We start from the raw sequence: 24,917 nt of genomic DNA on the forward strand, positions 1-24,917 counted from the left end.
TACTCTCCATTGAAAAGCACAGGCGGACCTCAGCGAGAAAAAAACAACCTTTAGATAACCAGCTAAGCCCACTGAGAGGAGTCATGTGAAACACTTCTATAGGAATGAGGCTGGCTGCTCAGAGTTGAATCACAGTAGTCCCTCCGTTGTATTCAGACCCTGCATTAGCAGACCAGTTGCAAGGCACAGTGTACCTCAGTGGCAGGTGAGTCTCTTCTCTCCTGCGAGACAGATTAGATTGTAGTAATGTGGTGGATTGGATTAGCACAGTGAGACGGGAGGGAGGAGTAAAGTAGTCCTCAGTGGCCAGTCTCTATCGTGTGGGAGGAAGGGGTAAAGTAGTCCTCAGGGGCCAGTCTCTATCGTGTGGGAGGGAGGGGTAAAGAGGTCCTCAGTGGCCAGTCTCTATCGTGTGGGAGGGAGGGGTAAAGTAGTCCTCAGTGGCCGGTCTCTATCGTGTGGGAGGGAGGGGTATAGTGGTCCTCAGTGGCCAGTCTCTATCGTGTGAGATGGGAGGGAGGGGTAAAGTAGTCCTCAGTAGCCAGTCTCTATCGTGTGGGAGGGAGGGGTAAAGTAGTCCTCGGGGCCAGTCTCTATCGTGTGGGAGGGAGGAGTAAAGTAGTCCTCAGTGGCCAGTCTCTATCGTGTGGGAGGGAGGGGTAAAGAGGTCCTCAGTGGCCAGTCTCTATCGTGTGGGAGGGAGGGGTAAAGTAGTCCTCAGTGGCCGGTCTCTATCGTGTGGGGAGGGAGGGGTATAGTGGTCCTCAGTGGCCAGTCTCTATCGTGTGAGATGGGAGGGAAGGGTAAAGTGGTCCTCAGTGGCCAGTCTCTAACGTGTGAGATGGGAGGTAGGGGTAAAGAGGTCCTCAGTGGCCAGTCTCTATCGTGTGTGAGGGAGGAGTAAACTGGTCCTCAGTGGCCAGTCTCTATCGTGTGGGAGGGAGGAGTAAACTGGTCCTCAGGGGCCAGTCTCTATCGTGTGAGATGGGAGGGAGGGGTAAAGTAGTCCTCAGTAGCCAGTCTCTATCGTGTGGGAGGGAGGGGTAAAGTAGTCCTCAGGGGCCAGTCTCTATCGTGTGGGAGGGAGGGGTAAAGTAGTCCTCAGTGGCCAGTCTCTATCGTGTGGGAGGGAGGGGTAAAGAGGTCCTCAGTGGCCATTCTCTATCGTGTGGCAGGGAGGGGGGTAAAGTAGTCCTCAGTGGCCAGTCTCTATCGTGTGGGAGGGAGGGGTAAAGTAGTCCTCAGGGGCCAGTCTCTATCGTGTGGGAGGGAGGGGTAAAGTAGTCCTCACTGGCCAGTCTATCGTGTGGGAGGGAGGGGTAAAGAGGTCCTCAGTGGCCAGTCTCTATCGTGTGGGAGGGAGGGAGGGGTATAGTGGTCCTCAGTGGCCAGTCTCTATCGTGTGGGAGGGAGGGGTATAGTGGTCCTCAGTGGACAGTCTCTATCGTGTGGGAGGGAGGGGTATAGTGGTCCTCAGTGGCCAGTCTCTATCGTGTGGGTGGGAGGGGTAAAGTGGTCCTCAGTGGCCAGTCTCTATCGTGTGAGAGGGGAGGGAGGGGTATAGTGGTCCTCACTGGCCAGTCTCTATCGTGTGGGAGGGAGGGGTAAAGTGGTCCTCAGTGACCAGTCTCTATCGTGTGAGAGGGAGGGAGGGGTAAAGTGGTCCTCAGTGGCCAGTCTCTATCGTGTGAGAGGGAGGGGTAAAGTGGTCCTCAGTGGCCAGTCTATCGTGTGGGAGGGAGGGGTATAGTGGTCCTCAGTGGACAGTCTCTATCGTGTGGGAGGGAGGGGTAAAGTAGTCCTCGGGGCCAGTCTCTATCGTGTGGGAGGGAGGAGTAAAGTAGTCCTCAGTGGCCAGTCTCTATCGTGTGGGAGGGAGGGGTAAAGAGGTCCTCAGTGGCCAGTCTCTATCGTGTGGGAGGGAGGGGTAAAGTAGTCCTCAGTGGCCGGTGTCTATCGTGTGGGAGGGAGGGGTATAGTGGTCCTCAGTGGCCAGTCTCTATCGTGTGAGATGGGAGGGAAGGGTAAAGTGGTCCTCAGTGGCCAGTCTCTAACGTGTGAGATGGGAGGTAGGGGTAAAGAGGTCCTCAGTGGCCAGTCTCTATCGTGTGTGAGGGAGGAGTAAACTGGTCCTCAGTGGCCAGTCTCTATCGTGTGGGAGGGAGGAGTAAACTGGTCCTCAGGGGCCAGTCTCTATCGTGTGAGATGGGAGGGAGGGGTAAAGTAGTCCTCAGTAGCCAGTCTCTATCGTGTGGGAGGGAGGGGTAAAGTAGTCCTCAGGGGCCAGTCTCTATCGTGTGGGAGGGAGGGGTAAAGTAGTCCTCAGTGGCCAGTCTCTATTGTGTGGGAGGGAGGGGTAAAGAGGTCCTCAGTGGCCAGTCTCTATCGTGTGGGAGGGAGGGGTAAAGAGGTCCTCAGTGGCCATTCTCTATCGTGTAGCAGGGAGGGGGGTAAAGTAGTCCTCAGTGGCCAGTCTCTATCGTGTGGGAGGGAGGGGTAAAGTAGTCCTCAGGGGCCAGTCTCTATCGTGTGGGAGGGAGGGGTAAAGTAGTCCTCACTGGCCAGTCTATCGTGTGGGAGGGAGGGGTAAAGAGGTCCTCAGTGGCCAGTCTCTATCGTGTGTGAGGGAGGGAGGGGTATAGTGGTCCTCAGTGGCCAGTCTCTATCGTGTGGGAGGGAGGGGTATAGTGGTCCTCAGTGGCCAGTCTCTATCGTGTGAGATGGGAGGGAAGGGTAAAGTGGTCCTCAGTGGCCAGTCTCTAACGTGTGAGATGGGAGGTAGGGGTAAAGAGGTCCTCAGTGGCCAGTCTCTATCGTGTGTGAGGGAGGGAGGGGTATAGTGGTCCTCAGTGGCCAGTCTCTATCGTGTGGGAGGGAGGGGTATAGTGGTCCTCAGTGGCCAGTCTCTATCGTGTGAGATGGGAGGGAAGGGTAAAGTGGTCCTCAGTGGCCAGTCTCTAACGTGTGAGATGGGAGGGAGGGGTAAAGAGGTCCTCAGTGGCCATTCTCTATCGTGTGGCAGGGAGGGGGGTAAAGTAGTCCTCAGTGGCCAGTCTCTATCGTGTGGGAGGGAGGGGTAAAGTAGTCCTCAGGGGCCAGTCTCTATCGTGTGGGAGGGAGGGGTAAAGTAGTCCTCAGTGGCCAGTCTATCGTGTGGGAGGGAGGGGTAAAGAGGTCCTCAGTGGCCAGTCTCTATCGTGTGTGAGGGAGGGAGGGGTATAGTGGTCCTCAGTGGCCAGTCTCTATCATGTGGGAGGGAGGGGTATAGTGGTCCTCAGTGGACAGTCTCTATCGTGTGGGAGGGAGGGGTATAGTGGTCCTCAGTGGCCAGTCTCTATCGTGTGGGTGGGAGGGGTAAAGTGGTCCTCAGTGGCCAGTCTCTATCGTGTGAGAGGGGAGGGAGGGGTATAGTGGTCCTCACTGGCCAGTCTCTATCGTGTGGGAGGGAGGGGTAAAGTGGTCCTCAGTGACCAGTCTCTATCGTGTGAGAGGGGGAGGGGGGGTATAGTGGTCCTCGCTGGCCAGTCTCTATCGTGTGGGAGGGAGGGGTATAGTGGTCCTCAGTAGCCAGTCTCTATCGTGTGGGAGGGAAGGGTATAGTGCTCCTTAGTGGCCAGTCTTTATCGTGTGAGATGGGAGGGAGGGGTATAGTGGTCCTCAGTGGCCAGTCTCTATCGTGTGAGAGGGAGGGGTAAAGTGGTCCTCAGTGGCCAGTCTCTATCGTGTGGGAGGGAGGGGTATAGTGGTCCTCAGTGGCCAGTCTCTATCGTGTGAGACGGGAGGGGTATAGTGGTCCTCAGTGGACAGTCTCTATCGTGTGGGAGGGAGGGGTATAGTGGTCCTCAGTGGCCAGTCTCTATCGTGTGGGTGGGAGGGGTAAAGTGGTCCTCAGTGGCCAGTCTCTATCGTGTGAGAGGGGAGGGAGGGGTATAGTGGTCCTCACTGGCCAGTCTCTATCGTGTGGGAGGGAGGGGTAAAGTGGTCCTCAGTGACCAGTCTCTATCGTGTGAGAGGGAGGGAGGGGTAAAGTGGTCCTCAGTGGCCAGTCTCTATCGTGTGAGAGGGAGGGGTAAAGTGGTCCTCAGTGGCCAGTCTATCGTGTGGGAGGGAGGGGTATAGTGGTCCTCAGTGGCCAGTCTCTATCGTGTGAGACGGGAGGGGTATAGTGGTCCTCAGTGGACAGTCTCTATCGTGTGGGAGGGAGGGGTAAAGTAGTCCTCGGGGGCCAGTCTCTATCGTGTGGGAGGGAGGAGTAAAGTAGTCCTCAGTGGCCAGTCTCTATCGTGTGGGAGGGAGGGGTAAAGAGGTCCTCAGTGGCCAGTCTCTATCGTGTGGGAGGGAGGGGTAAAGTAGTCCTCAGTGGCCGGTGTCTATCGTGTGGGAGGGAGGGGTATAGTGGTCCTCAGTGGCCAGTCTCTATCGTGTGAGATGGGAGGGAAGGGTAAAGTGGTCCTCAGTGGCCAGTCTCTAACGTGTGAGATGGGAGGTAGGGGTAAAGAGGTCCTCAGTGGCCAGTCTCTATCGTGTGTGAGGGAGGAGTAAACTGGTCCTCAGTGGCCAGTCTCTATCGTGTGGGAGGGAGGAGTAAACTGGTCCTCAGGGGCCAGTCTCTATCGTGTGAGATGGGAGGGAGGGGTAAAGTAGTCCTCAGTAGCCAGTCTCTATCGTGTGGGAGGGAGGGGTAAAGTAGTCCTCAGGGGCCAGTCTCTAGTCCTCAGTGGCCAGTCTCTATCGTGTGGGAGGGAGGGGTAAAGAGGTCCTCAGTGGCCAGTCTCTATCGTGTGGGAGGGAGGGGTAAAGAGGTCCTCAGTGGCCATTCTCTATCGTGTAGCAGGGAGGGGGGGTAAAGTAGTCCTCAGTGGCCAGTCTCTATCGTGTGGGAGGGAGGGGTAAAGTAGTCCTCAGGGGCCAGTCTCTATCGTGTGGGAGGGAGGGGTAAAGTAGTCCTCACTGGCCAGTCTATCGTGTGGGAGGGAGGGGTAAAGAGGTCCTCAGTGGCCAGTCTCTATCGTGTGTGAGGGAGGGAGGGGTATAGTGGTCCTCGGTGGCCAGTCTCTATCGTGTGGGAGGGAGGGGTATAGTGGTCCTCAGTGGCCAGTCTCTATCGTGTGAGATGGGAGGGAAGGGTAAAGTGGTCCTCAGTGGCCAGTCTCTAACGTGTGAGATGGGAGGTAGGGGTAAAGAGGTCCTCAGTGGCCAGTCTCTATCGTGTGTGAGGGAGGGAGGGGTATAGTGGTCCTCAGTGGCCAGTCTTTATCGTGTGGGAGGGAGGGGTATAGTGGTCCTCAGTGGCCAGTCTCTATCGCGTGAGATGGGAGGGAAGGGTAAAGTGGTCCTCAGTGGCCAGTCTCTAACGTGTGAGATGGGAGGGAGGGGTAAAGAGGTCCTCAGTGGCCATTCTCTATCGTGTGGCAGGGAGGGGGGGGTAAAGTAGTCCTCAGTGGCCAGTCTCTATCGTGTGGGAGGGAGGGGTAAAGTAGTCCTCAGGGGCCAGTCTCTATCGTGTGGGAGGGAGGGGTAAAGTGGTCCTCAGGGGCCAGTCTCTATCGTGTGGGAGGGAGGGGTAAAGTGGTCCTCAGTGACCAGTCTCTATCGTGTGAGAGGGAGGGAGAGGTAAAGTGGTCCTCAGTGGCCAGTCTCTATCGTGTGAGAGGGAGGGGTAAAGTGGTCCTCAGTGGCCAGTCTCTATCGTGTGGGAGGGAGGGGTATAGTGGTCCTCAGGGGCCAGTCTCTATCGTGTGAGACGGGAGGGGTATAGTGGTCCTCAGTGGACAGTCTCTATCGTGTGGGAGGGAGGGGTATAGTGGTCCTCAGTGGCCAGTCTCTATCGTGTGAGAGGGGAGGGAGGGGTATAGTGGTCCTCACTGGCCAGTCTCTATCGTGTGGGAGGGAGGGGTAGAGTGGTCCTCAGTGGCCAGTCTCTATCGTGTGGGAGGGAGGGGTATAGTGGTCCTCAGTGGCCAGTCTCTATCGTGTGGGAGGGAGGGGTAAAGTGGTCCTCAGTGGCCAGTCTCTATCGTGTGAGAGGGAGGGAGGGGTAAAGTGGTCCTCAGTGGCCAGTCTCTATTGTGTGAGAGGGAAGGGTAAAGTGGTCCTCAGTGGCCAGTCTCTATCGTGTGGGTGGGAGGGGTAAAGTGGTCCTCAGTGGCCAGTCTCTATCGTGTGAGAGGGGAGGGAGGGGTATAGTGGTCCTCGCTGGCCAGTCTCTATCGTGTGGGAGGGAGGGGTATAGTGGTCCTCAGTGGCCAGTCTCTATCGTGTGGGAGGGAAGGGTATAGTGCTCCTTAGTGGCCAGTCTTTATCGTTTGAGATGGGAGGGAGGGGTATAGTGGTCCTCAGTGGCCAGTCTCTATCGTGTGAAACGGGAGGGAGGGGTAAAGTGGTCCTCAGGGGCCAGTCTCTATCGTGTGGGAGGGACGGCGGGAGGGGGGAGGAAGGAAGGAGTTAAGGAGCCCAGCGAGCAGTCATATCCCAGGATCACAGTGGTCCATTAGGCTGTTTTTCCAGGTTGTACTCCCTGGTCCTCTGGACCTTCCATCCAGCCAGCCCCAGCAGGAAGATCCCCATCACCTTGAAGCCCACCTGCAGACCCAGGTATCTGCAGAGATACATCAATCACTGAATCAACCAACAAATCAAATCAGTCAACCAATCATTATCACTTGTATGTACGAGGCATACAATCAATCAATACAGTCAATCAATACTGTCAACCAATACAGTCAACCATTACAGTCAACCAACACAGTCAACCAATCATTATCACTTGTATGAACGAGGCATACAATCAATCAATACAGTCAACCAACACAGTCAACCAATCATTATCGCTTGTATAAACAAGGAATACAGTCAACCAATACAGTCAACCAATACAGTCAACCAATACAGTCAACCAATCATTATCTCTTGTATAAACGAGGCCGTAACCAATAGCAGTACGAGACATTCTTCCTCACCTGTTCCTCAGGGTGTTATTGTCATAGTAACCACAGCCCAGCCGGTTGCCACAGGCTTGTTTCCACCAAATACAGGCGCTGTCGATGGTCATGCCGAACAGGGCTGGGGCTGGTAACCAGGCTAGAATAGAGGAGGATCACACAATACATAACATTATATACAGGACCTGAGGATGGTCATGCCGAACAGGGCTGGTAACCAGGCTAGAATAGAAAAGCACAGGATTAGATCATATAAACTGAACAAAAAATATATATATCAAAACACAACATGTGTATAGTGTTGATCCAGTGTTTAATGAGCTGAAATTAAAAAAAGATCCCAGAAATTTTCCATACACACAAAAAGTTTATTTCTCTCAAATTTTGTGTACACATTTTGTTTACATCCCTGTTAGTGAGCATTTCTCCTCTGCCAAGATAATCCATCCACCTGACAGGTGTGGCATATCAAGAAGCTAATTAAAAAGCACGATCATTACACAGGTGCACCTTGTGCTTGGGACAATAAAAGGCCATTTTAATATGCCACAGATGTCTCAAGTATTGAGGGAGCGCGCAATTAGCATGCTGACTGCAAGGATGTCCAACAGAGCTGTTGCCAGATAATTTAATGTTCATTTCTCTACCATAAGCCGCCTCCAACGTCCTTTTAGAGAATTTGGTAGTACATCCAACCGGCCTCACAACCACAGACCACGTGTATGGTGTCATGTTTCCGAGCAGTTTGCTGATGTCAACGATGTGAACAGAGTGCCCCATGGTAGCTGTGGGGTTATGGTATGGGCAGGCATAGGTCAAGCTGTTGGAGCTAGGAACACAAGCATTTCACTACACCCACAATAACATCTGCTAAATATGTGTACGTGACCAATACAATGTGATTTGATAAGCTACGAACAACAAACCCAAATGCAATTTATCGATGGCAATTTGAATGCACAGATATACCGTGACGAGATCCTGAGGCCCATTGTCGTGCCATTCATCCGCCGCCATCACCTCATGTTTCAGCATGATAATGGATGTCCCCATGTCACAAGGAAGGATCTGTACACAATTCATGTGAAGGTGAAAAGGTTCAAATGTCCCAATTCTTCCATGACCTGCATTCTCACAAGACATGTCACCCATTGAGCATGTTTGGGATGCTCTGGACATGTACGACAGCGCTTCGTACAGCCATTGAAGAGGAGTGGGACAACATTCCACAGGACACATTCAACTCTATGTGAAGGAGATGTTGTACTGCATGAGGAAAACTGTGGTTTTCTGATCCATCACCCTACTTCTTTTTTTTCTTCACAGGTATCTGTGACCAACAGGTGTATATCTGTATTCCCAGTCATGTGAAATCCATAGATTAAGGTATCTGTGACCAACAGGTGTATATCTGTATTCCCAGTCATGTGAAATCCATAGATTAAGGTATCTGTGACCAACAGGTGTATATCTGTATTCCCAGTCATGTGAAATCCATAGATTAAGGTATCTGTGACCAACAGGTGTATATCTGTATTCCCAGTCATGTGAAATCCATAGATTAAGGTATCTGTGACCAACAGGTGTATATCTGTATTCCCAGTCATGTGAAATCCATAGATTAAGGTATCTGTGACCAACAGGTGTATATCTGTATTCCCAGTCATGTGAAATCCATAGATTAAGGTATCTGTGACCAACAGGTGTATATCTGTATTCCCAGTCATGTGAAATCCATAGATTAAGGTATCTGTGACCAACAGGTGTATATCTGTATTCCCAGTCATGTGAAATCCATAGATTAAGGTATCTGTGACCAACAGGTGTATATCTGTATTCCCAGTCATGTGAAATCCATAGATTAAGGTATCTGTGACCAACAGGTGTATATCTGTATTCCCAGTCATGTGAAATCCATAGATTAAGGCCTAATGAATTCATTTCAATTGACTGATTTTCTTATATTTACTGTAACTCAGTCAAAATCTTTTGAAATTGTTGCACGTTGCATTTATATTTTTGTTCAGTGTAAATAATAATATTATATACAAGAGCTGTGGATGGCCAAGCTGAACTGGTAACCAGGCTGTTATAATAACACTTTTAATTGTCAACATTGACCTTGTTCGTAGAGAAAGGAGAGGATCAGATCTCAATCACAACTCTTATTCAAAACACTTTTTTTGCAGCAGCAGGAAGATATGGGGATCTCGGTTCAAAGCAGCTGTCGTCCACTAGAGGGCACTCTAACACTACATTGATGCATATTGATGCATATTATTATATTCCATTGTGTGTTGTTTCAACAACATCCGTCTTTATGAAGTATACATCTTAAGAGGAAACTTACCAAGCACTCTCATGAGCAGAAACTGGACTCCGATGGCAAAAGATTTCTCTTCATGGGGAACAGTTCTGAAACAATTCAAGCGAAGACAACACAAAAAGTTGGTTTATAACGTCGTACTGAATAGTCCTGTTCAATATCTTGCTTTAATTACATTAAACTATAACATATACAGTGCATTTGGAAAGTATTCAGACTGCTTGACTTTTTCCACATTTTGTTACGTTACAGCTATATTTTAAAATGGATTACACTGTTTTTTCTTCTCATCAATCTACACACAATACCCCACAATGACATCACAATACTCCATAATGACATCACAATACTCCATAATGACATCACAATACCCCATAATGACATCACAATACTCCATAATGACATCACAATACTCCATAATGACATCACAATACTCCATAATGACATCACAATACTCCATAATGACATCACAATACCCCATAATGACATCACAATACCCCATAATGACATCACAATACTCCATAATGACATCACAATACCCCATAATGACATCACAATACCCCATAATGACATCACAATACCCCATAATGACATCACAATACCCCATAATGATGAAGGAAAAACAGGTTTTATATTTTTCTTGAAACGGAAATATCATATTTATTCAGACCCTTTATTCAGTACTTTGTTGAAACACCTTTGGCAGCAATTACAGCCTCGAGTCTTCTTGGGTATGACCCTACAAGCTTGGCACACCTGTATTTGTGGAGTTTCTCCCATTTGTTTCTGCAGATCCTCTTAAACTCTGTCAAGTTGTATAGAGAGCAGTTATTTTCAGGTCTCTCCAGAGATGTTCAATTGGGTTCAAGTCCGGGCTCTGGCTGGGCCACTTGTCCCGAAGTCACTCCTGAATTGTTCCGAATTGTCCCGAAGTCACTCCTGCTTTATCTTGGCTGTGTTCTGAGGGTCATTGTTTTGCTGGAAGGTGGACCATCGCCACAGTCTGAGAACCTGCTTCGAAGAGCTCAGGACTTCATCAAGGATCTCTCTGTATTTTGCTCCGTTCATCGTTCTCTTGATCTGAAGTCCCTGCGGCTGAAAAACATCCCCATAGCATGATGCTGCCACCACCATGCTTCACCGTAGGGATGGTGCCACCACCATGCTTCACCGTAGGGATGGTGCCATCACCATGCTTCACCGTAGGGATGGTGCCATCACCATGCTTCACCATAGGGATGGTGCCATCACCATGCTTCACCATAGGGATGGTGCCATCACCATGCTTCACCATAGGGATGGTGCCATCACCATGCTTCACCATAGGGATGGTGCCATCACCATGCTTCACCATAGGGATGGTGCCACCACCAGGCTTCACTGTAGGGATGGTGCCAGGTTTCCTTGAGACGTGACTCTTGGCATTCAGACCAAAGTCTTCTCCCCCGATTGCTCAGTTTGGCCGGACGGCCAGCTCTAGGAATAGTCTTGGTGGTTCTAAACCTTGTCAAGGCCATTGTCTTCTTGGGGACCTTCAATGCTGCAGACATTTTTTGGTACCCTTCCCCAGATCTGTGCCTCGACACAATCATGTCTCGGAGCTCTACGGAAAATTCCTTTAACCTCATGGCTTGGTTGTTGCTCTGACATGCACTGTCAACTGTGGGACCTTTTATATAGACAGGTGTGTGCCTTTCCAAATCATGTCCAATCAATTGAATTTACCACAGGTGGACTACAATCAAGTTGTATCAAGTTGAATCAATGGAAACAGGATGCACCTGAGCTCAATTTTGAGTGTCATAGCAAAGGGTCTGAATACTTACGGAAATAAGGTTTTTCATTTATTTTATTTTTTTATTAAATGTGCAAAAAAATGTCAAACCTGTTTTCGCTTCGTCATTATATTGTATTTGTAGATTGATGATACTTTTTAAAACATTTAATCCATGCTCTCTGCGCTTTTAACGGACCTCTGAGACTATCACAGTGCAGGTGCATTTATACGGAGACTTGATTACACACAGGTGGATTGTATTTATCATCATTAGTCATTTAGGTCAACATTGGATCATTCAGAGATCCTCACTGAACTTCTGGAGAGAGTTTGCTACACTGAAAGTAAAGGGGCTGAATAATTTTGCACGCCCAATTCTTCAGTTTTTGATTTGTTAAAAAAGTTTGAAATATCCAATGAATGTCGTTCCACTTCATGATTGTGTCCCACTTGTTGTTGAGTCTTCACAAAAAAATACAGTTTTATATCTTTATGTTTGAAGCCTGAAATGTGGCAAAAGGTCGCAAAGTTCAAGTGGGCCGAATACTTTCGCAAGGCACTGTAGATGGGATTGTGTGTTAGAGACATTACCTGAGAACCATCATATAGATGGGATTGTGTGTTAGAGACATTACCTGAGAACCATCATATAGATGGGATTGTGTGTTAGAGACATTACCTGAGGACCATCATATAGATGGGATTGTGTGTTAGAGACATTACCTGAGGACCATCATATAGATGGGATTGTGTGTTAGAGACATTACCTGAGGACCATCATATAGATGGGATTGTGTGTTAGAGACATTACCTGAGGACCATCATATAGATGGGATTGTGTGTTAGAGACATTACCTGAGGACCATCATATAGATGGGATTGTGTGTTAGAGAGGCGATCATCGCGGCCAGAGAGATGAGGAACATGACAGGAAGCAGGAAGTGAGGACATTGGTTGGGGCAGGGGCCGGGGCGGGCAGTACCCCCACCACTACCCTGGCTGTGAGCTGTACAGATACAGTCTGTGTACTCCTAAAGCAGGAGAACGAAGACGACACCGGTTTCATTATATAAAAGATACATGCAATACATTATGAAAGAAAATGGACAGATCCTTGTTTTTGTTTGCTAAGACAATGGCAAAATGGTGAATGATTGATATCCTATATTGACTTGAAAGTACTGTATACTTTCCTCAATTAGTATTTACAACATGAGCTAGCTCTGCTGGTCTCAGCTCAGTTCAACTCTCCTCTGCTGGGCTCAGCTCAGTTCAACTCTCCTCTGCTGGGCTCAGCTCAGTACAACTCCCCTCTGCTGGTCTCAGCTCAGTTCAACTCTCCTCTGCTAGGCTCAGCTCAGTTCAACTCCCCTCTGCTGGGCTCAGCTCAGTTCAACTCCGCTCTGCTAGGCTCAGCTCAGTTCAACTCCCCTCTGCTGGGCTCAGCTCAGTACAACTCTGCTCTGCTCAGGCTCTGCTGGGCTCAGCTCAGTTCAACTCCCTCTGCTAGGCTCAGCTCAGTTCAACTCCCCTCTGCTAGGCTCAGCTGTTCTGGTCTCAGCTCAGTTCAACTCCCCTCTGCTGGGCTCAGCTCAGTTCAACTCCCCTCTGCTGGGCTCAGCTCAGTTCAACTCCCCTCTGCTGGGCTCAGCTCAGTACAACTACCCTCTGTTGGGCTCAGCTCAGTACAACTCCACTCTGCTAGGCTCAGCTCAGTTCAACTCCGCTCTGCTAGGCTCAGCTCAGTTCAACTCTCCTCTGCTGGGCTCAGCTCAGTTCAACTCTCCTCTGCTGGGCTCAGCTCAGTTCAACTCCCCTCTGCTGGGCTCAGCTCAGTACAACTCTGCTCTGCTAGGCTCAGGTCAGTACAACTCCCCTCTGCTGGGCTCAGCTCAGTACAACTCTGCTCTGCTAGGCTCAGGTCAGTATATTCGCCATGCATGGGGGGGGTTACCATATACACTATGTCAATATGACCTCAACTCTATTAGCCTGCTAAACAGTCATCCTGTTAATGGATGGCTTAGTGGCTGACATGGTTTTGAAACACTTAAAACACTTCCCCTGTGTCCCAGGGCTGATTACCCTCTGATTAGCCTAGTGGTTAGAGCGTTGGACTAGAGACCGAAAGGTTGCTAGATCGAATCCCCAAGCTGACAAGGTACACCACTGTCGTTCTGCCCCGGAACAAGGCAGTTAACCCACTGTTCCCCTCTAGGCTGTCATTGTAAATAAGAATTTGTTCTTAACTGACTTGCCTACTTAAATAAAGGTAAAAATAAAATAAAAAATTAGAGATGGATAGGACTGGCCCATTGACTGTGAACCATCCATGTTGTGCAATTGTAGGTTCAGACTGCAGTACTAGGTCTGACTGGCTGCCCTACTGACCTATAACAGATGTGGTTTTACTCTTTGTTCAATTATACCATTCTCTACCGTATTCCTAACTTCACTGACCACCCAGAACGCACCAGAACTCTGAATTTGTTGTTGGGGTCTTTGGTGTAGTCTTTGCAACCTGCATGGCAGGGAGACAGGTACTCAGTGTTGTCAGTTCCACACACTGGGTTGAAGGAGTCAGCAGGGCAGGAGCAGTTGGAATAACAATTGGCCAGAGACCTGATGAGAAGAGAGAAGATGATTAGAGATGTTTAAAGAAGGATGTTGGTATCACAATAGACATGTACCATTTTGTTACACTATTTTGCACGAAATGTATTGTGCTCGGACATTGTCTTTTCACACTGCCCTTTCTAGCAGGGTTTAGCAGCTATGGTGAATTCATAACAAGCTCAGTACAACTCCGCTGGGCTCAGCTCAGTAAAACTCCGCTCTGCTCAGCTCATACGGGGTTGAGACGCCGGCTACCACAAATTGGGGGCAGCAGTGATTAGACTTCGCGAATCATCCAGCGAATACACTGTTTACCAGGGGGCTACCGACATTAAGGCTGAAGATGGTGCTGGCTAGCCAAAACTGGCGAGTGTAGAGAGTATAGAGATATTGTTATCCAGGCCCAGCTCAGTACAACTCCACTCTGCTAGGCTCAGTACAACTCCACTCTGCTAGGCCCAGCTCAGTACAACTCCACTCTGCTAGGCTCAGTACAACTCCACTCTGCTCAGCTCAGTTCAACTCCGCTCTGCTAGGCTCAGTACAACTCCTCTCTGCTAGGCTCAGTACAACTCCACTCTGCTAGGCCCAGCTCAGTACAACTCCACTCTGCTAGGCCCAGCTCAGTACAACTCCACTCTGCTAGGCCCAGCTCAGTACAACTCCACTCTGCTAGGCTCAGTACAACTCCACTCTGCTAGGCTCAGCTCAGTACAACTCCACTCTGCTAGGCTCAGCTCAGTACAACTCCGCTCTGCTAGGCCCAGCTCAGTACAACTCCACTCTGCTAGGCCCGGCTCAGTACAACTCCACTCTGCTAGGCTCAGTACAACTCCACTCTCCTCAGCTCAGTTCAACTCCGCTCTGCTAGGCTCAGTACAACTCCTCTCTGCTAGGCTCAGTACAACTCCACTCTGCTAGGCCCAGCTCAGTACAACTCCACTCTGCTAGGCCCAGCTCAGTACAACTCCACTCTGCTAGGCCCAGCTCAGTACAACTCCACTCTGCTAGGCTCAGTACAACTCCACTCTGCTAGGCTCAGTACAACTCCACTCTGCTAGGCTCAGCTCAGTACAACTCCACTCTGCTAGGCTCAGCTCAGTACAACTCCGCTCTGCTAGGCTCAGCTCAGTACAACTCCGCTCTGCTAGGCTCAGCTCAGTACAACTCCCCTCTGCTGGGCTCAGCTCAGTACAACTCCGCTCTGCTAGGCTCAGGTCAGTACAACTCCGCTCTGCTAGGCTCAGCTCAGTACAACTCCACTCTGCTGGGCTCAGCTCAGCTCAACTCCGCTCTGCTAGGCTCAGTACAACTCCGCTCTGCTAGGCTCAGCTCAGTACAACTCTGCTCTGCTAGGCTCAGCTCAGTACAACTCTGCTCTGCTAGGCTAAGTTCAGTACAACTCCGCTCTGCTAGGCTCAGCTCAGTACAACTCTGCTCTGCTAGGCTCAGCTCAGCTCAGTATAACTCCGCTCTGCTAGGCTCAGCTCAGTTCAACTCCCCTCTGCTAGGCTCAGTACAACTCCCCTCTGCTAGGCTCAGCTCAGTACAACTCCGCTCTGCTAGGCTCAGCTCAGTACAACTCCGCTCAGCTCAGGTCAGTACAACTCCGCTCTGCTGGGCTCAGCTCAGTACAACTCCGCTCAGCTCAGGTCAGTACAACTCCACTCTGCTAGGCTCAGGTCAGTACAACTCCGCTCTGCTAGGCTCAGTACAACTCCGCTCTGCTAGTCTCAGTACAACTCCGCTCTGCTAGGCTCAGCTCAGTACAACTCCGCTCTGCTAGGCTCAGCTCAGTACAACTCCGCTCTGCTAGGCTCAGCTCAGTACAACTCCGCTCTGCTAGGCTCAGGTCAGTACAACTCCGCTCTGCTAGGCTCAGGTCAGCACAACTCCGCTCTGCTAGGCTCAGGTCAGCACAACTCCGCTCTGCTAGGCTCAGCTCAGCTCAACTCCGCTCTGCTAGGCTCAGCTCAGTACAACTCCGCTCTGCTAGGCTCAGCTCAGTACAACTCCGCTCTGCTAGGCTCAGCTCAGTACAACTCCGCTCTCAGCTCAGGTCAGTACAACTCCGCTCTGCTGGGCTCAGCTCAGTACAACTCCGCTCTCAGCTCAGGTCAGTACAACTCCACTCTGCTAGGCTCAGGTCAGTACAACTCCGCTCTGCTCAGGCTCAGTACAACTCCGCTCTGCTGGGCTCAGCTCAGTACAACTCCGCTCTGCTAGGCTCAGGTCAGTACAACTCCGCTCTGCTAGGCTCAGCTCAGTACAACTCCGCTCTGCTAGGCTCAGCTCAGTACAACTCCGCTCTGCTAGGCTCAGGTCAGCTCAACTCCGCTCTGCTAGGCTCAGGTCAGCACAACTCCGCTCTGCTAGGCTCAGGTCAGCACAACTCCGCTCTGCTAGGCTCAGGTCAGCACAACTCCGCTCTGCTAGGCTCAGGTCAGCACAACTCCGCTCTGCTAGGCTCAGCTCAACTCCGCTCTGCTAGGCTCAGCTCAGCACAACTCCGCTCTGCTAGGCTCAGCTCAGTACAACTCCGCTCTGCTAGGCTCAGCTCAGTGGTGTGAAAAGGGCATTCGTGTTTACTTCAGTGTTTTGGGATCACTATAGATGTTTGGGTGGAGGTAAGTTCATCAGTAGAGCTCAGTGCCAAAAACCACATAACAGAAGACTACAGAGATATGGGGTTATGGGATGAAGACCAGGGTTCCTGCTTATGTTACATGTTGTTCATTAGCCTCTGTTTGCTATTGTACTGTAGTAACAACCTTCTAGTTGTTTTGGGTTCACCAGTGGCACAGCGCCAAACAATAGCTTCGTCTTAATCTTCACAAAATGCTAGTCTTGTCCCATGAAGTTGCTTGTCTATTGGTACTGTCTGAAAAATGTACTGTTTGTTATTCTGCCTATTATGACCTCATCGTTATGTAATGGATCAACTTGTGCATGTGTTTCACCGGGCACTTTATTTATCCAACGAATTAAAACACTGCAGACTGTACATCTCTGTTTTGCGTCTGTAGTGTTAGGTGATAACTCCATGGCGTTTTGACTTGGGCAAGACTGTCTGAGGAACCTTAACTCCAGTCCTCATGGCTTCCCAATAACTCCCGTGTCATCAGCCGACAAACTACAGACAGTAACACAACATCCCCAGATACAGTCAGCTCACAAACTACAGACAGCAGCACAACATCCCCAGATACGATTAGCTAACAAACTACAGACAGCAACACAACATCCCCAGATACAGTCAGCTGACAAACTACAGAGAGTAACACAACATCCCCAGATATGGTAAACTGACAAACTACATAGAGTAACACAACATCCCCAGATATGATAAACTGACAAACTACATAGAGAGTAACACAACATCCCCAGATACAATTAGCTGACAAACTACAGACAGCAACACAACATCCCCAGATACGGTTAGCTGACAAACTACATACTACAGACACATCAACATCATCCCCAGAAGCCCTCAGCACACCAACCCCAATCAACCAGGACATGGTTCTCTGAAGATCTAAGTGTTTTGTAAATATGCAGATTACACCCCCAGCACTGACTCACCCTTGGAATCCATAGTTGACCTCTTCCACCCTCTGTGTGGGACATCCCATGAAGAAGAGGGGGATGAGGAGGAGGACAGAGATGGACAGCATGGCGACAGAGAAACGAGGGATGGCCTTAAGAGAGAGACCCATCCTCTTCATGATGACCCCGCCCACCAGCATCCCCACGGCAACCGAAGGAAGGTTCACCGCACCTGAGGACGACGCGACAGAGTGATTAGAAAAACTAGGATAAAATAACCAGCGCTAAGATAAAATAACCGGCGCTAAGATAAAATAACCGACGCTAAGATAAAATAACCGGCGCTAAGATAAAATAACCGGCGCTAAGATAAAATAACCGGTGCTAAGATAAAATAACCGGCGCTAAGATAAATAACCGGCGCCAAGATAAATAACCGACGCCAAGATAAATAACCGGCGCTAAGATAAATAACCGGCGCTAAGATAAAATAACTGCCGCTAAGATAAAATAAGATAAAGATAAGATTATTGTCCCAGAGTGGAAATGTTTATTGGAAATGCAAGTGCTGCTGCTCCCTCAACAAATACACATACAGCAAAATAGATAATGCGAGTAGAATAAAAAATATGCCAGAATAGATAAGATGCCAGTAGACTAGATTAGACAGAATAGATAATATGACAGTAGAATGAATAATGCCAGTAGAATAAACAATATGCCAGTAGAATAGATAATAAGACAGTAGAATAGATACAAACAAACAAACAATGTATACGAAATGCTTCAGTCTGGTTTTAGACCCCATCATAGCACTGAGACTGCACTTGTGAAGGTGGTAAATGACCTTTTAATGGCGTCAGACCGAGGCTCTGCATCTGTTCTCATACTCCTAGACCTTAGTGCTGCTTTTGATTCCATTGATCATCACATTATTTTGGAGAGATTGAAAACCCAAATTGATCTACAAGGACAAGCTCTGGCCTGGTTTAGATCTTATCTGTCAGAAAGATATCAGTTTGTCTCTGTGAATGGTTTGTCCTCTGACAAATCAACTGTCAATTTCGGTGTTCCTCAAGGTTCTGTTTTAGGACCATTATTGATTTCACTATATATTTTACCTCTTGGCGATGTCATTTGGAAACATAATGTTAACTTTCACTGCTATGCGGATGACACACAGCTGTACATTTCGATGAAACATGGTGAAGCCCCAAAATTGCCCTCCCTGGAAGCCTGTGTTTCAGACATAAGGAAGTGGATGGCTGCAAATGTTCTACTTTTAAACTCAGACAAAACAGAGATGCTTGTTCTAGGTCCCAAGGAACAAAGAGATCTTCTGTTGAATCTGACAATTAATCTTGATGGTTGTACAGTCGTCTCAAATAAAACTGTGAAGGACCTCGGCGTTACTCTGGACCCTGATCTCTCTTTTGACGAACATATCAAGACAGTTTCAAGGACAGCTTTTTTCCATCTACGTAACATGCAAAAATCAGAAACTTTCTGTCCAAAAAATGATGCAGAAAAATTAATCCATGCTTTTGTCACTTCTAGGTTACACTACTGCCATAACCTACTTTCCGGCTACTCGGATAAAGCACTAAATAAACATCAGTTAGTGCTAAACACGGCTGCTAGAATCTTGACTAGAACCAAAAAAATTTGATCATATTACTCCAGTGCTAGCCTCTCTACACTGGCTTCCTGTTAAGGCAAGGGCTGATTTCAAGGTTTTACTGCTAACCTACAAAGCATTACATGGGCTTGCTCCTACCTATCTTTCCGATTTGGTCCTGCCGTACATACCTACACATACGCTACGGTCACAAGACGCAGGCCCCCTTACTGTCGCTAGAATCTCTAATCAAACAGCTGGAGGCAGGGATTTCTCCTATAGAGCTCCATTTTTATGGAATGGTCTGCCTATCCATGTGAGAGATGTAGACTCAGTCTCAACCTTTAAGTCTCATTGAAGACTCATCTCTTCAGTAGGTCCTATGATATAATGTAGTCTGGCCCAGGGGTGTGAAGGTGAACAGAAAGGCACTGGAGCCCCTCTCTCCACTGGGATTCTCTGCCTCTAACACTGTTACAGGGGCTGAGTCACTGGCTTACTGGTGCTCTTTCATGTTGTCCCTGGGAGGGGTGCATCACTTGAGTGGGTTGAGTCACTGACGTGATCTTCCTGTCTGGGTTGGACTACCTGGCCTGATGACTCCTTGCTGTCCCCAGTCCACCTGGCCGTGCTGCTGCTCCAGTTTCAACTGTTCTGCCTGCAGCTATGGAATCCTGACCTGTTCACCGGACGTGCTACCTGTCCCAGACCTGCTGTTTTCAACTTTCTAGAGACAGCAGGAGCAGTAGAGATACTCTGAATGATCGGCTATGAAAAGCCAACTGACATTTACTCCTGAGGTGCTGACCTGTTGCAACCTCGACATCCACTGTGATTATTATTATTTGACCATGCTGGTCACCTATGAACATTTGAACATCTTGGCCATGTTCTGTTATAATCTCCACCCGGCACAGCCAGAAGAGGACTGGCCACCCCTCATAGCCTGGTTCCTCTCTAAGTTTCTTCCTAGGTTCCTGCCTTTCTAGGGAGTTTTTCCTAGCCACCGTACTTCTACACCTGCATTGCTTGCTGTTTGGGGTTTTAGGCTGGGTTTCTGTACAGCACTTTGAGATATCAGCTGATATAAGAAGGGCTTTATAAATCAATTTGATTTGAGTAGGTGCCAATAGAATAGATAAGACAGAATAGATGATATGCCAGTAGGAAAGATAATGACAGTAAAATAGATAAGATAATAGATAATGACAGTAGAATAGATAATATGCCAGTAGAATAGATAAGACAGAATAGATAATATGCCAGTAGAATAGATAAGATGCCCGTAGAATAGATGAGAGAATAGATAAGGTGCCAGTAGAACAGATAAGATGCCAGTAGAACAGATAAGATGCCAGTAGAATAGATAAGACAGAACAGATAAGATGCCAGTAGAATAGATAAGACAGAACAGATAAGATGCCAGTAGAATAGATAAGACAGAATAGATAAGATGCCAGTAGAATAGATAAGACAGAACAGATAAGTTGCCAGTAGAATAGATAAGACAGAACAGATAAGATGCCAGTAGACTAGATAAGACAGAACAGATAAGATGCCAGTAGAATAGATAAGACAGAACAGATAAGATGCCAGTAGAATAGATAAGACAGAACAGATAAGATGCCAGTAGAATAGATAAGACAGAACAGATAAGATGCCAGTAGAATAGATGAGACAGAACAGATAAGATGTCAGTAGAATAGATAAGATGGCAGTAGAACAGATAAGATGTCAGTAGAATAGATAAGTCAGAACAGATAAGATGCCAGTAGAACAGATAAGATGCCAGTAGAACAGATAAGACAGAACAGATAAGATGGCAGTAGAATAGAAAAGGACAGAGCCCTCCAAAAGCATTTTTTTTTTACAACTTTTTTCTCAGAACTTGTCTTCTGTGAAAATCTGTTATTTTCTGACCGATTCAGTACTGTACACCGGCTGTGGTTGCACCCATGTGAACAGTGTGAAAAACAACAGGCTCAGATGAGCACACACTTTGCATTCTTCGCTTAGGGAGCTGAACATGCCCAGAGTAACAGCTCCTTCACTCACTGTCAGAAATTCATACCAAGAGCATTGAAATCTCGACTTACAAGAATTGTTTTGGGGGGCACCAATCTTTAACGCACTGAGATGCGCAAGGAAATGTAAGTCTCTGGACAGTCGTATTGCAACCATTGAGTCTGCCCTCGAGCACATTTTGGCCAGGCTACCCCTGCCTGGTATCAAACCCAACCTTCTGAACGGATGACACTGACGTGTACCTGTCCAGAAGAGCCTCCCACTCTTGACACAGACTATTAGCACATAATGATGCTATGCACCACAGCTCTAGCATCGTCCAGTCCCAGCCTGCCGGCCTGGCAGTGATGGTCGACCAGAAAATATCCATGTCTGAAATCTTTGAGAAGGCAAGCGGGAACATACACCTACTGCCATGGCATCCACATCCGAATTTGATTTAGTCAGTTCCTCAAAGATTGAGAACATCCCATTGTTCAAAGACGTTGAACATCCCACTGTTCAAAGACGGAGAACATCCCATTGTTCAAAGACGGAGAACATCCCATTGTTCAAAGACGGAGAACATCCCATTGTTCAAAGACGGAGAACATCCCATTGTTCAAAGACGGAGAACATCCCACTGTTCAAAGACGGAGAACATCCCACTGTTCAAAGACGGAGAACATCCCATTGTTCAAAGACGGAGAACATCCCATTGTTCAAAGACGGAGAACATCCCATTGTTCAAAGACGGAGAACATCCCATTGTTCAAAGACGGAGAACATCCCACTGTTCAAAGACTGAGAACATCCCATTGTTCAAAGACTTTGTGTGTGAGTCTCCAGTGTGTGTTTTGGGAGTGAGAGGTACCTTTTTCTATTTGAATGTTGGAGGAAATACAGCATGTTCCTAGCGTGTGAAGAACGTGCCTGCTAGCTTCATGAATGCTATCATTTACAGATACGCCATAATTCCCATGTTCCACATAGTGGATCAACAAGGGGGCAGATAAACCATAATTCCCCTGTTCCACATATTGGATCAACAAGGGGGCAGATAAACCACAATTCCCCTGTTCCACATAGTGGATCAACAAGGGGGCAGATACGCCATAATTCCCCTGTTCCACATAGTGGATCAACAAGGGGGCAGATAAACCATAATTCCCCTGTTCCACATAGTGGATCAACAAGGGGGCAGATACACCATAATTCCCCTGTTCCACATAGTGGATCAACAAGGGGGCAGATACGTCATAATTCCCCTGTTCCACATAGTGGACCAACAAGGGGGCAGATAAACCACAATTCCCCTGTTCCACATAGTGGATCAACAAGGGGGCAGATAAACCATAATTCCCCTGTTCCACATAGTGGATCAACAAGGGGGTAGATAAACCATAATTCCCCTGTTCCACATAGTGGATCAACAAGGAGACACATACGCCATAATTCCCCTGTGTGTGTGTGTAGTGTTGTACTGACCTATGAGGAGACAGTAGTACTGTACTGACCTATGAGGAGACAGTAGTACTGTACTGACCTATGAGGAGACAGTAGTGTTGTACTGACCTATGAGGAGACAGTAGTGTTGTACTGACCTATGAGGAGACAGTAGCACTGTACTGACCTATGAGGAGACAGTAGTGTTGTACTGACCTATGAGACAGTAGTGTTCTGTACTGACCTATGAGGAGACTGTAGTGTTGTACTGACCTATGATGAGGCTGTAGTGTTCTGTACTGACCTATGAAGAGACAGTAGTGTTCTGTACTAACCTATTAGGAGACAGTAGTGTTCTGTACTGACCTATGAGGAGGCTGTAGTGTTCTGTACTGACCTATGAGCAGGCTGTAGTGTTGTACTGACCTATGAGGAGACAGTAGTGTTGTACTGACCTATGAGGAGGCAGTAGTGTTATGTACTGACCTATGAGGAGACAGTAGTGTTATGTACTGACCTATGAGGAGACAGTAGTGTTCTGTACTGACCTATGAGGAGACAGTGTACTGACCTATGAGGAGACAGTAGTGTTCTGTACTGACCTATGAGGAGACAGTAGTGTTGTACTGACCTATGAGGAGACAGTAGTGTTATGTCTGACCTATGAGGAGGCTGTAGTGTTGTACTGACCTATGAGGAGACAGTAGTGTTCTGTACTGACCTATGAGGAGACAGTAGTGTTATGTACTGACCTATGAGGAGACAGTAGTGTTGTACTGACCTATGAGGAGGCAGTAGTGTTCTGTACTGACCTATGAGGAGGCTGTAGTGTTCTGTACTGACCTATGAGGAGACAGTAGTGTTGTACTGACCTATGAGGAGACAGTAGTGTTCTGTACTGACCTATGAGGAGACAGTAGTGTTCTGTACTGACCTATGAGGAGGCAGTAGTGTTCTGTACTGGCCTATGAGGAGGCTGTAGTGTTCTGTACTGGCCTATGAGGAGACTGTAGTGTTCTGTAATGACCTATGAAGAGACAGTAGTGTTCTGTACTGACCTATGAGGAGACAGTAGTGTTATGTCTGACCTATGAGGAGGCTGTAGTGTTGTACTGACCTATGATGAGGCTGTAGTGTTCTGTACTGACCTATGAAGAGACAGTAGTGTTCTGTACTGACCTATGAGGAGACAGTAGTGTTCTGTACTGACCTATGAGGAGGCTGTAGTGTTCTGTACTGACCTATGAGCAGGCTGTAGTGTTGTACTGACCTATGAGGAGACAGTAGTGTTGTACTGACCTATGAGGAGACAGTAGTGTTATGTACTGACCTATGAGGAGGCTGTAGTGTTGTACTGACCTATGAGGAGACAGTAGTGTTGTACTGACCTATGAGGAGACAGTAGTGTTCTGTACTGACCTATGAGGAGGCTGTAGTGTTCTGTACTGACCTATGAGGAGGCAGTAGTGTTATGTACTGACCTATGAGGAGACAGTAGTGTTCTGTACTGACCTATGAGGAGACAGTAGTGTTCTGTACTGACCTATGAGGAGACAGTAGTGTTGTACTGACCTATGAGGAGACAGTAGTGTTATGTCTGACCTATGAGGAGGCTGTAGTGTTGTACTGACCTATGAGGAGACAGTAGTGTTCTGTACTGACCTATGAGGAGACAGTAGTGTTATGTACTGACCTATGAGGAGACAGTAGTGTTGTACTGACCTATGAGGAGGCAGTAGTGTTCTGTACTGACCTATGAGGAGGCTGTAGTGTTCTGTACTGACCTATGAGCAGGCTGTAGTGTTGTACTGACCTATGAGGAGACAGTAGTGTTATGTACTGACCTATGAGGAGACAGTAGTGTTGTACTGACCTATGAGGAGACAGTAGTGTTGTACTGACCTATGAGGAGACAGTAGTGTTCTGTACTGACCTATGAGGAGACAGTAGTGTTGTACTGACCTATGAGGAGACAGTAGTGTTGTACTGACCTATGAGGAGACAGTAGTGTTATGTACTGACCTATGAGTAGACAGTAGTGTTCTGTACTGACCTATGAGGAGACAGTAGTGTTATGTACTGACCTATGAGGAGACAGTAGTGTTATGTCTGACCTATGAGGAGGCTGTAGTGTTGTACTGACCTATGAGGAGACAGTAGTGTTCTGTACTGACCTATGAGGAGACAGTAGTGTTATGTACTGACCTATGAGGAGACAGTAGTGTTATGCACTGACCTATGAGGAGGCAGTAGTGTTCTGTACTGACCTATGAGGAGGCAGTAGTGTTCTGTACTGACCTATGAGGAGGCTGTAGTGTTCTGTACTGACCTATGAGGAGACAGTAGTGTTGTACTGACCTATGAGGAGGCAGTAGTGTTCTGTACTGACCTATGAGGAGGCTGTAGTGTTCTGTACTGACCTATGAGGAGGCAGTAGTGTTCTGTACTGGCCTATGAGGAGGCTGTAGTGTTCTGTACTGGCCTATGAGGAGACTGTAGTGTTCTGTAATGACCTATGAAGAGACAGTAGTGTTCTGTACTGACCTATGAGGAGACAGTAGTGTTATGTACTGACCTATGAGGAGGCAGTAGTGTTATGCACTGACCTATGAGGAGGCAGTAGTGTTCTGTACTGACCTATGA

The 24,917-nt window shown here is 48.1% G+C and overlaps 1 protein-coding gene across 1 annotated transcript in view; it reads right to left on the minus strand.

Moving 5' to 3' along the window:
* Positions 1-5,456: 5,456 nt before the first annotated feature.
* The window catches only part of LOC112241350 (solute carrier organic anion transporter family member 2A1-like), an 83,229-nt gene continuing 63,768 nt past the window's right edge, over positions 5,457-24,917 (minus strand). Inside the window, exons 9-14 of the mRNA XM_042322857.1 lie at positions 17,243-17,438; positions 13,519-13,666; positions 11,900-12,075; positions 9,292-9,356; positions 6,960-7,080; positions 5,457-6,598 (exon numbers count right to left, since the gene is read on the minus strand). Of these exons, the coding sequence (XP_042178791.1) occupies positions 6,478-6,598; positions 6,960-7,080; positions 9,292-9,356; positions 11,900-12,075; positions 13,519-13,666; positions 17,243-17,438 (827 nt within the window). The 3' untranslated portion in view covers positions 5,457-6,477. The remainder of the gene's footprint in view (positions 6,599-6,959; positions 7,081-9,291; positions 9,357-11,899; positions 12,076-13,518; positions 13,667-17,242; positions 17,439-24,917) is intronic.

This window comes from Oncorhynchus tshawytscha, linkage group LG06 (assembly GCF_018296145.1).
Source record: "Oncorhynchus tshawytscha isolate Ot180627B linkage group LG06, Otsh_v2.0, whole genome shotgun sequence".
In the NCBI taxonomy this organism is placed as follows: domain Eukaryota; kingdom Metazoa; phylum Chordata; class Actinopteri; order Salmoniformes; family Salmonidae; genus Oncorhynchus; species Oncorhynchus tshawytscha.